A 17,351-nucleotide genomic window follows, 5' to 3' on the forward strand; every position below is an offset into this window, starting at 1 on the left:
TGAATCTGAGTTGCTTGGGGGCTTCTCAGTCATGAAGGTGATTTGGCATTAGAGCCGCTGTTTTCATGAAAACACGGTTCACTGATTCATAAGACAAAACACGTCACACGTTTTTAAAACAGCAACAGTTCCACAATTCACAAGAGAAAAACAAACTTTTTTGTGTGTGCATTTTTCTCATTATATTATCATCAAAATAATGAATTAACACTATCACGCACACCCAGAAAACCACCTGTCCATAGCACTTCATATAGACGACACATATAAGAAAATACATTTGTTTATATTTTAATATAAATATATCCAAGTGTATTATCAATTTGTATTAGCCTACATAAATATAACAAAGCACTAATATGCTGTTAGACAAAAAAGATAATTAAAAAATAATTGTCCACAATTGTGTTGTCCACATCGTCAGACATTTATGATCAGACCTACGTTTAAAATTCAGGAAATAATGAAACCAAATGTACAGTATACAGTAAATGTAACATTTGTTATTTTTTTTTTCTAATTAATTTTTGAGACCTCTGAACATGTTGAAAGAAAATCTAGATAATATGAATATATTAAAACATATATATATATATATATATATATATATATATATATATATATATATATATATATATATATATATATATATATATATATATAGTGCACAACTCAAATGCTGATATTTTTCCCCCCAAAATAAATAAACACAAAACGGAATGTATCAGTTTTCTATAGTATTCTTTGACCCTTGTGTCAGAAACCAGTGATTCACATAATTTAGCCTATTACAAAATTCTATCATATAAGCATTCAATTTACGGATCGCAACTGGTCACGTTGAATCGCTCTCAGATTGTCCTTGATGTTAGTACAGTAAATTCGGTAAAGATTGCCTCTGCTGTCTCCTAAAAGAGCCCAGAGGCAAAACAGGCAATGTCGGGGTTGAACGGGGGGATCATTAATGTTTGGGAATGGTACTGGCAGGCTTTTCCACACTGTCTGCCAAGCAGAGTCCCTCTAGAGGACTGAGAGGCAGTGAGCTGTGGTTGAGCGCTAACCACCTCCCTCTGCTCCTTCAGATCAGGACAAGCAGCCTAGCAAAAACATTTAAGGATGAAGCATGCTAAAGCCGCCACATTAGCATTCCAATTTAAACACCCTAGTGTTGCACCAAGAGCCAAAATACGTAGAAATGCTGACTGAAAACCTTGGTTTCAAATCTGAGGAACTTGATTTATTGTGCTCATGTTTATGACAGCTTTCCTTTGATAGGGATTTGCAAGGTACTGTATAATGTATTTAACTGTAAGCCAGTTGCCCTTTATCTATAATTTCTTTGAAGTCCTCAAGTAAGTGTAAACTAAATATGTAAGTGTAAAAGTCTTCACACATGCTACATTGATATACACAATGTAGGAACCCACTGCAGATGTTAATTAGAACGGTTTGTGTGAAAATCAAAACAGATGATATCAAGAGAGTGAAAGAGACAGAGAAACTATACATTTGGTACAATATAAAAAATGAATCTGTGCTTATGTAGATTTAATAAAAGTGCAATATATAACTCAAACTAAGAATGTAATTCTGTTAAACATTATGTGAGTCTATCAAACATGATGCAAATTAGCAGTTTTTACATTCCCTGCCAGAATGCTTCCCATTCTTCCTCTTCCCATCATGCACTTGGACTCGAGTCATTGATAGTTGCATTGTTTGACAATCTTCATGTATTTTTCTAACAGAAAACTTATGATTAACTATGAATTTAAAACTGAAATTAATTATCACGAACTCAGTCATGTTGTACAACTTTATTTCTTCTCAAAGAAATGACTCATTACTTCTAAACAGTTGTGTGTCATATGCTTGCTTGTGGCAAAGCAACTTTTTTCATCATTTAAGTCTAAGAAACACTGCGTGAGTTTACTTTGCCACCATTTGGGGAAAAAATGGTCCCCATTTAGTTTGACATAACTTCCCTTTTGGGACGTTTAGGTCTAAGACTTGAGTTATGGTTAATCTGAATTAATATAAATAATTTCAATTCTATTTCATAGACACAAGTCTATGGTATATCTTCTACTCTGCCAGCAAACTTCTTTTTAACCCAAATCAGCATTATAATGCATTATAAAATTAACAATCATATTCAAGTTTCATTAAAAGGCATTTTGTCACAGGACATGGTTGTAGTGAAAGCGCACGATGAAGGAGTAAACGTAAATAGTCTTTAATTATAACTTCAAAACAAAGGTCAGGAGAATTCATAGGCATCAACACACATACTCCACTAAATGAACATGAGTCTGAAAAAAGGAACACAGGGCTTAAAATACTGAACCAAATGAGGGACTAATGAGTAAGTTAACAAGGAACAGGTGATTAAGTAATAATGAGAACAGGAACCAATCCAAATAAGAATAAACAACTACATGGGACACATTTAGATACAATCATAAGAAAACTACTTTTTCTGGTGCTTCTCTATCAATTTCTGAGGCTCTGAAGAACTGAAAGAGATGGAGAGATACAGGAAGACATTAAAATGAAAGTGCAGAATTGATGAATGGACTATATGCATATTTTTTTATTTCGCTGGGATTCAGATGAACAATAATGCAAAATAATGAAACTCCTCTCTGCAAATATGAGCATGTAAATGTATGCGTGATGAATATTATACTGTCTCTTTCTATTAGTTTTTACACCTCAGCAATAACACTTAAATTTGGCAAAACATTTTCACTGTCTTCAAGGAAGTTTAATTTGCTGTCTCGCACACTGTTAACGGAAAGGTCCCAGCTTTCTACATACATAGCAGGGTACGGAGGGCCCTGTCTGAAAAATGAAAGGTTTCATTACGAACATGATTTAAAAAAAAAAAAAAGAAGAAAAAAAAGAAAACAAGACAAATAAATCGACAGGAATATCTGTAGGTTTAAAGAAGTTTATAAGAAGGAGGACAAAACCTGTTCTAAGCAAAATCAGAACACTTCATCATTTTGTAGACTGTAAATGATTTGCTGTCTATGTTAGCTGACAGTAAAAATGTGTAATAGTGTGTAAAAGTCTGAATTCAGATCTTTGTGTATTTCTTGAGACATATCCAGAGAAAACACAATGTGTTTATTGATGTTCATGTAATGCGGAGCACATTTCAGAAATCCAATTTGTATGTTTTTAATGAATACATATTTCTAAAATATCTTTGACAAGTCTATATTACAGTCTGAGCAAAGACACATTTCCTTGATAATTTATCTAGAAGCGAACACTCTTATAAAATCATCATGTTTCATTTCTTTTTTTTTGTGCTAAGACAAAGCATTTGTTTTGACTTCTGACAATTGAGAACCAGTAACAAAAGGACAAAGAATTCAGGATTACAGAGAGTTTGTAATCTTTAAACATTTCATATTTCACCAGAGTTTATCATTGTACATTTACAGCTTTTGTTACAGAATTCAGGTACCAAGGAAAATGTCCTTTGCCCTCAAACACTAGCACTGCACAGTTAACTACTTCACTTGTCTTTGTGCATGTTTTGGTATCATTACAGCTTTCAACTTTATCATCTGTCAAAATGTGGTCTGCTTGAATCCAAAAGGAGACCAAATGGTGATTTTAAAGTAATGAAAATACAATACTCTTGAAACCACAGAGATCTGGAAGGAGTGCGGGCTATGAAAACAAAACAATCTCTGAAACGGCACCCAGACTCCATATTAGATTTGATCAACCTTCCCAGATTAATGTTACATTGTGGTCATCCTAAATATTTAATTTAATTTAATTTGAATAATGCTATGATTTTCAAAAAAAAATAACTTTATTTCCTGAAAGAAACTGTTTGGTATTTTCAATTAAACAAAAAGATAATGTTCAAAAAGTGCCTTACAAATTATAGGAATTAACGTTAAAAAGTCATAAAACTGAACATGAACATTCACCGGCAATTAGATACTATTAATTATGCTGTTAAACATACAAAGGCATCTGTCAGCATAGCCCCTCATGTTAAAACAGGCACTGACATAAAGTGTTGGCACTTGTAAAATAAGAAAGAAGAAAGTTTAATTTGTGCCTCGGAGAGATTTCATAACATATGGAATGTGTTACATGTCACAGATTATTATAAGAAACTTTAGTTTAACTGCTTCATTTTGCTTAATTTGATCTTGTTTGTGCTCACACTTTTTCCTCCTACCAGTTTGTGTAGAAAAAAAAGCCCTCTAAACCTTAAGCAAGTACAGCCATGCTGTCGGGGAGGCTCAAATGAAGTGGAAAGTGCTCTGAATCTATAGGGACGTGACAGCCAGTGTTTGCGTGTCTGTGTTTTCTTCAAGCTTCAGAACTGTTTGAGCACTTGTAGAGTGGATTGGAGAAGGACAGCTTGCTTTCCTTTGAGCTGGAGACCTGAATAACACAAACAAGCAAAGACGGGCCTAGATGAACCAATGAAAACCAGTCTTCTTATAGTCAGCCCATTTATACAGAGCAATTCTGGAACACTCGAGTGGCCAGCAACTGCATCCTATAATTATGATGAGGCATTATGATCGACCTTTCTTCCATTATGATTTGTCCGTATTTATTCTGGTACTTTATTTTCATTTATTGCTAAAGCAGGAGATTAATGTATTACTTGGGTCCTCTGGTCCCAAGCCTCAATAAAATTTTTGCATGTAAAAGCTATAATGTGATGAGTGCAAATCAATAAAACAGTCCACTGACTGTATTGTACATCACCAGTATGTTTTTTTTTAATTAAAAGAGTTTTTTTGGGTGGAACTGAATGGTCACTTTGTTAATTATGACAACCAGACTTACATACCTTTGGATCCTCTCTCCACGGGTAAACACTGATGTTTAGTCGTGGATGTACAGGCCATCTGGGTCTAACGTCAAGAGAGGACAGCTGAAACCAGAATTACACAGTAATCCTATTTAATAAAATGACAGCTATGGGAACAAACATAACTTTAATGCTTTAACATATCATCTTTCCAAAGCTCATGGTCAAATTACATTAGTCTGATACAATTCTGAAAATCGATAATTGTTTTCAAAACACTAGGGTTCCTACTGCATTACATTTTAGATTCAGCTCACCGACATGAATGCATAACTTAGCAAAATGTGGAGAAATCTCAGTTAGCCATTAAAATATGCCAGACTTCACTGCACAGGAGAGTGAAAATTACTGTGTGCCGCATGCAAAACACAGCGAGTTTAGCACTGAGCGCTAAAAGTACACATACACCAACACGAACACACAAACGTAAGCTTGTGGGTCAATATTTCCTATCAGCAGTGTGACAGAGCTCTCTCTCACACCTGCAGGGCAGTTCAAATTACTAAATAACACTGTTCGCTCAAAAGTGGAAAAAAGGCAGCAAGTGGAAAAAAAATAAATAAATAGAGTGGGACGAAAAAAAGAGAGTCTAGCGAATGTATTAGAGAGGTGCAACATGGCAGGGAAATTGAAGGACTCTATTAAAAAACAAACAAATGACTGCATAATGATCAACTTATTTGATCATGGCTTTTATAATTTGAGGTATATGACTGACCTTTTTCTGCAAGTCAAAGGATGAGCAATCCAACTCTTCATTATCGATAAGACTGGAGTCTCTGTGCAGTCAAGAACAATGCTGTCAATACCCATATATTGTATAGACACTTTCCGAGTTCATTTGAATGTGAATGGACTTACTTTAGTGGATTTCTCCTTTGAAATAACAAGAACAGAATGACTCCAGTTGCGATGACCATCAGGATCAATGTCACACTTAATCCAACACTGACAGCTGCAGAGTTCACAATTAAACACATATTATTGCTTATCAAGTATGTTTATATTCAAATTATTGCATGTGCATATACAGTACTCACCAATCCAATGACCTAGTTTACTATCTGGTATCACAGCTGTTGTGGACATGGTCGTTTGAAAAGGTTTTTCTTTTATATGGCAACGATTACCAGTCCACTGTGATGGACAACTAGAGAAAGACACATTAGAAATGGCACACATTAACTTTGAATGGCAGAGATAATTCATAAGGGAACGCTGGCTCCTCAACTTCCCAAAAGAGAAATAAATAAATAAGTGCATGAGCATTTGCCTGGAGACATCCACATGAGCTTAATATCAGCAACAGCCTGTAATGAGAAAAAGACACGCATTCTCTCTTTGTCCCTTCTTTTCTCTTACTTTCTCCTTGTGTTTTCTTTTCCTTTTCTTGCCTGCGGGGAAGATCTTGTCTCATAAAGAATGTCCTTAAGCTATTCTGCAATCAGCCTCGTGCACACAGAGATACACTAGTGTCTATGAACATGAGACTTAAGTCATTCTCATAATTTATTAGCGATGACATACACCATTTCAAAGAGAAAGACAAGGAGAGAGAAAACATTTTAGGCTTTGGGGGGTTAATTCAAATGGAGAAAGATTGTGTTTCTTGGCACAACTGAACAGTAATTACAGAAAGCCTGCTTTGGCAGTTCGCTGAAAAGTACATGTTTAAACCAAGAGTCAGGGTGATGATACTCTTTGTAAAGTTCACACACATTTCAATGTGATATTCGGCTGGCACTGTAGGATAGCATGAATAATTCAGTGCAAAGATCTCCAACAGGGTCTTGTCACCTGCTTGACCATGACCGACAGGTGAAGGTGGAGATTTTTTTCCCCAGCTAAAACTGAAAGGAGGCTTTAGGTCAAACTTTAGGCAAGCACCTTTTTTCTAACCCAACAAAAATCATAATCCATTTGCATTCCATAACAGACACATACTTTTCATTAATCTGTATTAGGAGTCCAAGAGAAGTGAACAGTAAGAGAAAGCGTCTTTAGTTGCTTTAAATGCATAGCTTCTGTTATACAGATGCTAATTCCTTTTAAAGGGGTCATCGGATGCCCATTTTCCACAAGTTGATATGATTCTTTAGGGTCTTAATAAAAAAAAGTCTGTAACTTAGTTTGATTACAATTGGTAGTGGTAATGGTTGTGTTTTTTCCTTGTCAAAAACAACTCTTTTCAGAGCATGCAGTTTTGTAGCGTTTTCCTTTAAATGTTAATGAGCTCTGCTGACCCCGCCCCTTCTCTTCTGAGCTGTTCTCTGAGGGACTGTTTACTTTAGCCGCATTCATCATGAAACTTGCTAATTAGCACATTATTAGGAAAGGAGATATATATTCATTAAAAAACCTTACACTTACTTCTTCTCTAGGTGAAGCTGGATCACAAATGATTCACATGACCATAGACACATTAATGAAGATTGGGGGCGCATTCTCTTCAGAAACAAATGTAATCGATGACTGCTATGTTCATTATTACATCCAACAACAGAACACCTCAACCGCTTTCATTCTTGTCTATATCTGCTCCAGCGTGAAACAATGGCAGACTGATGACAGCTCACTCAGAGCAGGTCTAAGGTAAAACGCCAGTCCAGTCTGTGCTGAAATGCTACTGTCAATCAAACTATCGTTGGAGGGGCCTGTCTGCATCTGAGATTGACTCGATATGAGAAAGGGGTAAAGATTTTAGTTGATTAAAAAATTTTTTTTTTTATCTTATAGGGTGGTTGTGTACACATGCTACACAAACATTTAAGTTCAAACAACTTGTAAGCGCATGTAGCATCCGATGGCCCTTTTAAAAGAGTCAGTATTTGATTATTAACATTTTGGGATTCAATGTGAGTGTACTATTATGCTTGGTAAACTCACATGCACACTGGTCCATTTTCCTTTACTAAACACCTCCCTCCATTGAGACAGTACCCAACTGGACACTCTAAAAAATAAAACACATCCACATATAATAATGACTTATGATAAATTCATCATCATAACTGAATGATAAATGACCTAATTTCACACCATTAATTAACACAGATCAAGTGATACTTTCATAGTGGTTAAAGTTATGGGCTGGCGACAAAAGGGTGCAGGTTCCAGCTCAGTTAGGGGCAATCCTTAACAAGAGAGTTACAGAGAGTCCCCATTAATGACGTGTCCTTGACCGAGGCTCTTCACCCCTACATTGCTCCTGGGCCACAGCTCCTTTAATCTGAAGATTGCAGGGATATTTCCCTGAAGAAACTGCCCACTTAATGAGAAGTAATATATTATGCAACTCCTAAAAAGTCACTTTACTTTGATGGGCTTTGATGTTAATACATTTTGAAGTAATAATGTAACCTTTCATTTAGGGAATAAAGTCAGAGAAGTATGTACTGATCTGGTCTTCGTCTATTCCGTTCTCCTCATCCTCTCTCACATTGTCTGATAAACAATCATTGGTGGTCTCAGAAATCACTGAATCATTTTTCGACCCTGAAAAACACTCCTAAATTGAAATCCCAGATTTGTACATATTTTAATAAAACAATATAACATACCGTTCAAATGTTTGGGGTCAGTATGATTTTTTTTTACAATTAAATTGATCAAAAGAGACAGTAAAGCACAGCTGTTTTTAAACATATGTTTCTTGAGCAAAAAATCAGCAAATTACAGAAATACCTTATTATGTAAAATATATTAAAATAGATGAGTTATTTTAAATGATAATATTTCACAGCATTACTCCTCTTACTGTAATGTTCACTTCATACTTTTGAATGGTAGTATATACTTACCACTATTGGTTGTTTGTATTTATTACTATGCAATAAATTGACAGTTGTAAAAAAAAAAGAGTAAATCATATAAGAAAGGGAAATACAAGTTAAAAGGCGTCATATAACAAGAGAGTGGCATTCCAGTGGATGATGTACAGTAGGATGTAGGCATAGTGTAAGATCCGGTGAAAATATGCTAATCTCGCAAGAACCAAGTTTTGTTTACAGCAAAGGAAAACCAGTCTCCTATTGACTCATATCAAAATCCTCCAACATTTTTCTACTTCTAATTCTGGACCAATGCTTTTTTTTGCTCTCTCCTCTGCACTTCCATTTTTCGTCACCTCTCACTGGAGCTTACGCTTCACCTACATCATACATCATCCACTTTAACGACACCCGCTTATGTCAGTTAGCAAAAACTAAAGATTACAGTTCATAAAGTTTTAAATATAGACATTTCGCTTACACAAATGCATCACTTTGCTTCAGAAGGCCTTTATTATCCCCCTAGAGCTGTGCAGAGCAATTTTTATGATGGATGGACACACTTTTTTGGACTTCAAAATCTCGACCCCCATTCACCACCATTATAAAGCTTGGAAGAGCCAGGACATTTTTTAATACAGCTCTGACTGTATTCATCACAGCAGCAAAAACAACAAACAAAAAAAAACATGAATGATATGACCCCTTTAAATAAGAAAGTGAGATGAACGAATGTGTTTGTTTTACCATAGCAGCTGGACTCATCAGGGTTAAAAGGAGGGCAGTCAACAATATCATCACATCGACTGTGATATGATACACAGTCTGCTGTCGCCTCACACACTAGTTCTCCATCATCACATATCTTAACAGCTTCAGAAACAGAGACAGAGAATTTGATCTGTTCATTTTACAGCTATGATGTTCTACGATTTATATGAAACAGATTTGTGCTTGGGTCTTACGGCATCCATATTCGTCTTCTCCATCTGGGCAGTCTAGAACCGTATCGCAGCGCAGCAGAGCTGGAATACAGCTGTTGTTCATGCAGTGGTATTCTCCCGTCTCACACCCTGTTTGAGGAGGTATAGTGCCAGGAACCACACTCACACACATCTCCTCATCCGAGCTGTCCAGACAGTCCACCTCACCATCACAGTGCCAACTCAGTGGTATACACTCGAACAGATACAAACACTTGAAGTGCTCCCTGTGGCATGTTTGTGGGATGGCGGTAACAGGACCTGAACATATACAGAGACGAAATAGTAAACCCATTTTCAATTCAGGAAGAGACAAGAATCAAAAGCAATCAGTAGTTCTGTACCTCCAACAAGACATTGTCTAGTAAAAGAGATGTCATCCACAGCAATGTCAGTCCACTGGTCTGCTCCCACTTCTGCCTGAACAATCACTCTGAAGGGTGATGCATTTGATAAGATCACATTAGCATAATACCATCTGTCTCCATGGTTTCCGCAGGTTGCCCACATTAGCAGAGGTGTTCCACTGTGGCCCATGGTATACACCTGCAATATAGTGCCCACAATTCATTACGCAGTCTTCAAAAGGTGCTTTAAAGCTCAGGGTTTTCAATATAAAATAAAGGCAGTGAAAGAAATTTCGTTGAACTCCTGCAGAGTTGGCTCCAAAAACTTTAAAGCTTATTTTTCATTACTCATTTTATGAATCATAATACAAGTTCTTCTTTTCATGGAATAAGACCAGAGGGGGAAATCTACTTCATGACTGATATGTAGCAGGCTACAGTGCTTCAAAATGCTCATCTGTGCGAGTAAAATACTGCCACATAATGCAAAGGGAAGCTTCAAAGGCGGAAGAGGTGAATATAGACTGCAGCTCCATGTTTTTTTGGAATGTTACAAAACGTTTTATTAACACATGTTAGAATAGAGACCACTTTTCACTATCAACTAGTTGCTTAATTAGCATGACTATTATTTACATATTAGCTGTTTTTAGCACATATTCTGCAGGACCATATTCTTCATATCCTTTCATATATTCAAACATATCCAATAGCTAAACTTAACAACTACCTTCCTAATTATTAATAAGCAGCAAATTATGAGCTTACTGAGGCAAAAGTCATGGTTAATGGTTTGTTAATAGAGAGAATTGGACATTAAAATAAAGTGTGACCAAAATGTCTATTTCAAATAAATGTTGTTCTCTTGAACCATCTAGTTGTATAAAGCTGCACAACTGTTATGATAATTACTGATAATCACTGATAATTATAAATAATTTCTTAAGCACCAAATCAGCATATTAGAATGATTTCTGAAAGATCACATGACACTCAAGACTGGAAATTCTTTCACAATATTAAGTTTTCACTGTATTTTGATTAAATAAACGTAGCTTCGTTGAGCATGACACTTTTTCATAACATAAAAAAATACAGACTCTAAACTTTTGAATGGTATGGTAAAAACCTATGTATAAGATGTTATTTGTGTATATTTCAAAATGTATTTGTATTAAAGTCTTACCACACCTTCAGTGTACCCATGTGACGTGAGCCATACATGTGGAACCAAAAGCGCAGATGACATATACCGACACTCGCAGGAAACTCCAGCTGGCTTATGAATCTGGCGATATCTCCTTCTCTCTGAGCACTAGAGTTCACATACAGATACCCACCTCCTCCTTCTGAAAGAGTAAACCAAATGTCACCTACACCACATTTAATATTTACTTTTGCAAATATGCTAGCTAAAACTGTTAAATATGTAAATTAAATAAAAAATAAATAAACATTGACTTAAGTTTTTACAAACCCCCTATAACAATTACAATGGAGTTTAAGAAATTAAAATGTTCACAAGCATAAAAAACCTACAACATAAAATCTGTAACATGCATTAACAAAAAAGATGGGGTGAATTTTCATTTTGCATAGACTTCAACCAGTACACGGCTACAAATATTAGAAACAATTTCTTATCTTGTTAAAAATGAGATTATATTATTATAGTATTATGATAGAGATTGTAACAACAAATACTATAATAGATTTCATTGCATAACTCCTCCACGGCTTTACTCGAAAAGATACTGTGCAGCAATTTTCTTGACTTTTTATCTGGTATAAAAAATCAATAGTAGTTCAGTAAATCGATTACCTTTTAGAGGGCAGACTCATTTACACAATTAAAATAATGTACGCTTAACGCTTTTATTGAGAGACTCACTTTAGCAGAACCGGACAAAATATACTGTATGGGGGGCAGAAATCCAGATCTTAATTACACCCATTGATGAAGTAGCTAGAAAATGGCTTTTTGTGATGCATTTTTCTGACCTTCAACCCTCTGGTTTTTAAATCACGCAATGATTCATTAGATGACTCAGATGGCTGGCTTCAATTTTAGAAAAACCGCATAGCCAATCAGAAAGACACACTCATTATGACATCATGATAACATTTAGTTTTTAGTAAAGTAGATTTTAATATGTTACTGATATGTGTGTGGTGTGAAGTTTAGTTATCGTGAACTAACCGAGGCTGTGGTCAGCTGATGGTCCTGTCCCATTACGCATTCTGCCATAGCCTAAATCCCAATCAAAGTCATCATAAGGATCCTGAGACAGATGGCAGGTCTCTTGCCAAAGGCCACTGGGCATATCAAAATTACAAGCTCCTGGAACATGCACTAAAAGACCACATGAACAGTTGAGATATTACCTCCATAAATATTGTATTAATAGCAATTTTGTATTTACATTGTGTCTATATTGCATTAATAGTCAAGAATTTCAAGGTTAGTGCAGATGTACTTACAGCAGTCAATCTCATCAGACTCATCGGAACAGTCAGCTTTACCATCACACTCCAAATGAAACTCAATACAGTCTCCATTATTACACACAAAATCTGTTACAGCGGGGCATGATCCAGGATGCACAGCTCCTGAAATACAAGAACACTTTTCAGTCTCACTGATCTGAAACAGCATCATTTAAAAGATACAGCGGGTAAAATAAGTACTGAACATGCCAACATTTTTCTTAGTAAATATATTTTTAAAGATGCTGTTGAGTGGAAATTTTCACCAGATGTCGGTAACAACCCAAGTAATCCATACATAGAAAGAAAACAAAACAAATAAGTTCAGAAATAAGTTCTGCGTAATAGAATGGAATGACACAGAGAAAAAGTATTGAACACATGAAGAAAGGGAGGTGCAGAAATCTAAAAGCTGAAGTCTGTCAGTAACTAGAAAGCAACCCTGCCCCTCATCAATGGGAATTAATATTAGCTGATTCAGTTCCAACACCTACAGTTCCAGGAGGATGAAGATGAAACAAGGGTAGACATTTCAGTAAGACATTGATCCCAAATACAGCCAAGAAAACTCTCAACTGGTTGAAGAAAAATAAAATAAAGCTGCTAGAATGAGCACAGCCAATCAACTGACTTAAATTTAAAAAACAAAAACATTGAAAATAGGAACTAAAGATCGGAGTTCATAGAAGAGGCCCAAAGAACCTTTAGGATTTGAAGACTGTGTAGATTAAGGGGCCAAAATCTCACCTGAGCAAAGAATGCGACTAGTTTCTCCATACAGGAGGTGCTTTGAAGCTGTCATTACCAAAAAAAAAAAGGGCTTTTGTTCTAAGTATTTAATACATTTTCACTGGGTTATTCCATGCTATTACACATAACTTAATTTCTGTACTTATTTGTCTTGTTTTGTTTGTATGCATGGATTACTTTGGTTGTTACCGACAGTTGGTGAAGATTTCATGTCAGCAGCACTTTTAGAAATATATTTACTGGGAAAAAATAGTGACGTGTTCAATACTTATTTTACCAGCTGTACATGGTCCATGTAATAACAAAAATGATCATCTAACAATGAAAAGATGTGAAATCCAAAATGGCATGTGAAATATGACCATATTCAACATCAAAAGAGCAATAAAATATCATCCATCCAGAGCTTTTTAGTATGAATATCTTCAAATTCATTGAACGCAACATGACAGCAAAGTAATATCATTCATGCCAAACTATGTCCTGTTTAATTCTCCAAAACTTTGAGTTATTATGCCATGGAGCGAAAAGTCTTTATCTAAGAACAGAAATTCTTTCCAAAGCACATATCCCCACAAAGAAATAGGTTGTAAAAAATGGATTTCATTTCTCTGCTCCTCTTCACGGTTTGATAGAGCTCATTTATTTACACTGTATCACTGATCCAAGTTATATGGGCTATTATATTACACACAGCTGCGAGTTCTGTAACTGTAGTTTAGTTTAATTATTTATTGGTCTGTGTAACGAATTTAACCTTCATAATCATCGGGAAGAAGGAGGCGGGAACCGGCGGACAATCAAATGATATTTTAATGATCAAAATAAACACAAAATAGCGCGTCAGCACCTCAAGGACGACTGACGCGCACAAATAAAAATCAAAACACAAACTAAAACCCAGGCCTGGTCCTCTCTCGTCCGTCACTGTCGTCGCTCCGGTTTTATATCCCTCCATCTCCTCCGTGGGACTCGAGACCGGTGGGTCGAACAGGTGTCGCTCATCTCCAATCACTCCACCGGCCTCGCTCCTGTTCCCGCGTCTCTCACCCCCGCCCCACTCGTCACAGTCTGGTAAAACTTGCTTTACATTTCAAAACCAAAAAACTGCAAAAAGGGTCACGTTCCTACACCTAAAATATATGATAAGGCCATGTATTGTATTTGTTTAAAAAATGCTTTGATCACAGATTGTGTTTGACATCTTTGCATTACAAACATAGTCTCACTAAATGATCCAGAAGCTCAAGTGTAATTACCATGGTTTAGAAGTGCCAGTATGCAAATTATATCTGACATTTTTCATGTAAAGCCTGAGAACCAAAAGAAGAACTTATTCTGACTTCCATGTTGTTCCCTGATGGCTTGTCAGAAATAGTAAATCAATTCTCATCCAATTAAACGGTGGTACTGCTTTCCATCAGGCGCTGCTGAGCACAACCCTCAGAGCCCTGAGCTGGTCAAGCTTATGCATGAACGTTAAGCAAAACAGACTCATGGGAAATAAATGTGGTGATGAAAACTGGAGGCATTGTTGCGTCCCTCTGAGCATCAATGCTCAAACTAGACAAACTCTCCTGCAGCTTTCACTTGTTGTCCGTAGAACGTCTTAAGCTTACATTTGCATTTAAGCTCACATCAGCTGAGCTAGTCAGATACCAAATCCCAACTTGTTTAAAGCTATATTAACAAGAATGGAAATCAATTACCTTGAAGGAAAAAAGAGCACTTACGTGGTGCGCAGTCAGTGAACTGCAGGTCATCGAGAGCCGCTCCACCACTCACGTCTTGTGTTCGAACTGCTTCAAATATGAGAATAAAGTTCCTGAGGCTCTTCAGAGATACCTCCGCTCTTCTCCATTCCCTTTGCATCTGCTGTTCTGTCCACACCTCCCTCAGCTCATTTTCTGTCTATCCATCACATATGCAGAAAAGGTTCTTATAATCTTTAGTAAAAATCACCACAGCAAAGTAGAAATTAATCCATTGATCCAATCAATTTTCATTGGACAAAATCAAGCCCCATCCTACATTTTTTTCTTTTTTGGGGGGTGTATGTCACAGTAGGCAAGCATGACAATCAGTCAAGTTTTTTCACTTTCTTTGATTTTTTTTTTTTCATAATTCTGTAGTTTCAAATATTCATCACCTCCCAATGCTTCTGCTCCATTCTCATATGAAGAGCCTCCTATGGCAATTGTTTATTGCACATAAACCCTCTTCCGGTATGATTAAAAGCACAAAATTTAAGTGCTAAATGGTTGATCTCAGCTAAGGTTCACACATAACACAGGACTGCAAAGTCATTGCGCAACGCTAGTTTCAGCTGTTAACAGAGCTATAAAGGCCTCCACACTTTCCCTGATTTAAGCGATATATTCCAGTGGCAGTGTATGTTTGCTTCACTTGGTAAGACCTAGTCATGTACCTTAATGAAGAGCCGGATAATTCCTGTGGCTTTTTCAGAAATATAGTACCAGAAGGTGAGTTTACATATGGCACTAGACTCCTTCCACACAGAACTTCTCATGTGAGCTTTATCACCCTTCAGTCCCACAGGAGTGGCTGCCAGATATACAAAGTGGCCTGTGTAGAGAGAGAATGACAATTATTAATATCCATGTAATAGCTTTCATGTCATCAGGTTCTCAAACTGACAAGCATTAGTCAAGATTTAATACCACACACCTTTGCAATTTTGGCTGGGTCACCTTCCTAAGAACTCAATTTACCGTAGCCATCTTGAAACTAACAAAATTTAACAGACAAAATACCACCTCTTCCATTGATTAGGAAAACAGCGCAGGGATTTATGGGTATTATCAGTCTAAAAAGCATGCATGCGAGAGTATTTCAATTATTCACTGAAAACAGCACACTAAGGCAATTCTGATTTGATACATTTTTGATGCACTAATCCTAATCTGTCAAAAAAACAAATTAGTGAAATAAGTCAAGTATTTCTGAAAATGAGTCAAACAGAGATGAATCTTAACTGCGATTTTGTATGCTATTGGAGTCAAAAATAATAGAAATATAGGATTGCCAAATGGTGATGTATATAGATCTCTAACTTTCATCAAGAATGGCTTTCCCACTTACTGTATCTTTCATTGGATTATGGGACTCAGACAGTTCTGTTGATGCTATAAAACCTTGCTTCGGATGGTCATACACAATATCCCAAGCTCACAACTGCTTTATTAATAAAGATATCTTGCTGAGATATAGTGAAGCAGAGCACCAACTCAATAAAGGAGGTCTTACCGCTTTCATTTTTAAGTGTGTGATCATGAGGAGGTCTGATCATATGAATGGAGCCCACTCCGTGAGCCCAGCTAAAGGTATCTGCCATGCTGCTTTTCCAACCACAGAGCCCATGTTCAAATGAGCAGGACGTCCCACAATCCAGTTCATCCGTTTCATCTCCACAGTCATCAGTGAAGTCACATTTCTGCTCTTGTCTGTAGCAATTGCCATTGTTACACTGCAGAGAACCCAGTGGACAGGATCCTGTGAAAACACACATAGATAAATATTTTAATGTATAATAGCAGATTATGTTTATTTTATTCTGGTCATCACAATATGCTAATGTTTACAGTACTGAACGCAATGTTTTTGAAAGGTCTCATATTTCACATATATTCAAGAATTTATGTACAGTTTCTGTAAAAACTTGAATATATTGCGACATAATTAAAAAATTAATTTAATTAAATTGAAAAAGTTAAATACATTTTCCAATGTAATTTATTCCAGTGATGCAAAGCTGAATTTTCAGCATCATTACTCCAGTCTTCAGTGTCACATGATCCTTCAGAAATCATTCTAATATTCAAAATTGAAAAAGAGTTTTGCTGCTTTAATTTTTTACCATCATTTTTTTTTTTTTTACAATTTTAATCACTATTGATTAACTGAATGTGTCTTTGCTGATTGTAAGTATTATTTCTTAAATAAATCTTACTGATCAAGTTTTTGAACAGAATTCTTATAGTTTTGTTTATTTGTATTATATAATTTTATTATGAACTTAAATTCATAATTCAAATAATGTAATAAAGTATTAAACCTATAAACTCTATTGCACAGCCTCTGATTCTGCCTGCAAGATATATCATGTATACTCATGTTTTGTTTCAAGGAAGAA

The 17,351-nt window shown here is 36.0% G+C and overlaps 1 protein-coding gene across 1 annotated transcript in view; it reads right to left on the minus strand.

Moving 5' to 3' along the window:
* Positions 1-3,299: 3,299 nt before the first annotated feature.
* The window catches only part of malrd1 (MAM and LDL receptor class A domain containing 1), a 29,478-nt gene continuing 15,426 nt past the window's right edge, over positions 3,300-17,351 (minus strand). Inside the window, exons 19-33 of the mRNA XM_059533815.1 lie at positions 16,466-16,711; positions 15,627-15,784; positions 14,932-15,109; positions 12,443-12,571; positions 12,162-12,314; positions 11,153-11,310; positions 9,959-10,160; positions 9,597-9,875; positions 9,379-9,504; positions 7,748-7,814; positions 5,902-6,011; positions 5,723-5,816; positions 5,580-5,640; positions 4,841-4,924; positions 3,300-4,422 (exon numbers count right to left, since the gene is read on the minus strand). Coding sequence (XP_059389798.1) covers positions 4,348-4,422; positions 4,841-4,924; positions 5,580-5,640; positions 5,723-5,816; positions 5,902-6,011; positions 7,748-7,814; positions 9,379-9,504; positions 9,597-9,875; positions 9,959-10,160; positions 11,153-11,310; positions 12,162-12,314; positions 12,443-12,571; positions 14,932-15,109; positions 15,627-15,784; positions 16,466-16,711 — 2,120 coding nt within the window. The 3' untranslated portion in view covers positions 3,300-4,347. The remainder of the gene's footprint in view (positions 4,423-4,840; positions 4,925-5,579; positions 5,641-5,722; positions 5,817-5,901; positions 6,012-7,747; positions 7,815-9,378; positions 9,505-9,596; positions 9,876-9,958; positions 10,161-11,152; positions 11,311-12,161; positions 12,315-12,442; positions 12,572-14,931; positions 15,110-15,626; positions 15,785-16,465; positions 16,712-17,351) is intronic.

The sequence above is a fragment of the Carassius carassius genome, chromosome 3 (genome assembly GCF_963082965.1).
Source record: "Carassius carassius chromosome 3, fCarCar2.1, whole genome shotgun sequence".
Taxonomy (NCBI): domain Eukaryota; kingdom Metazoa; phylum Chordata; class Actinopteri; order Cypriniformes; family Cyprinidae; genus Carassius; species Carassius carassius.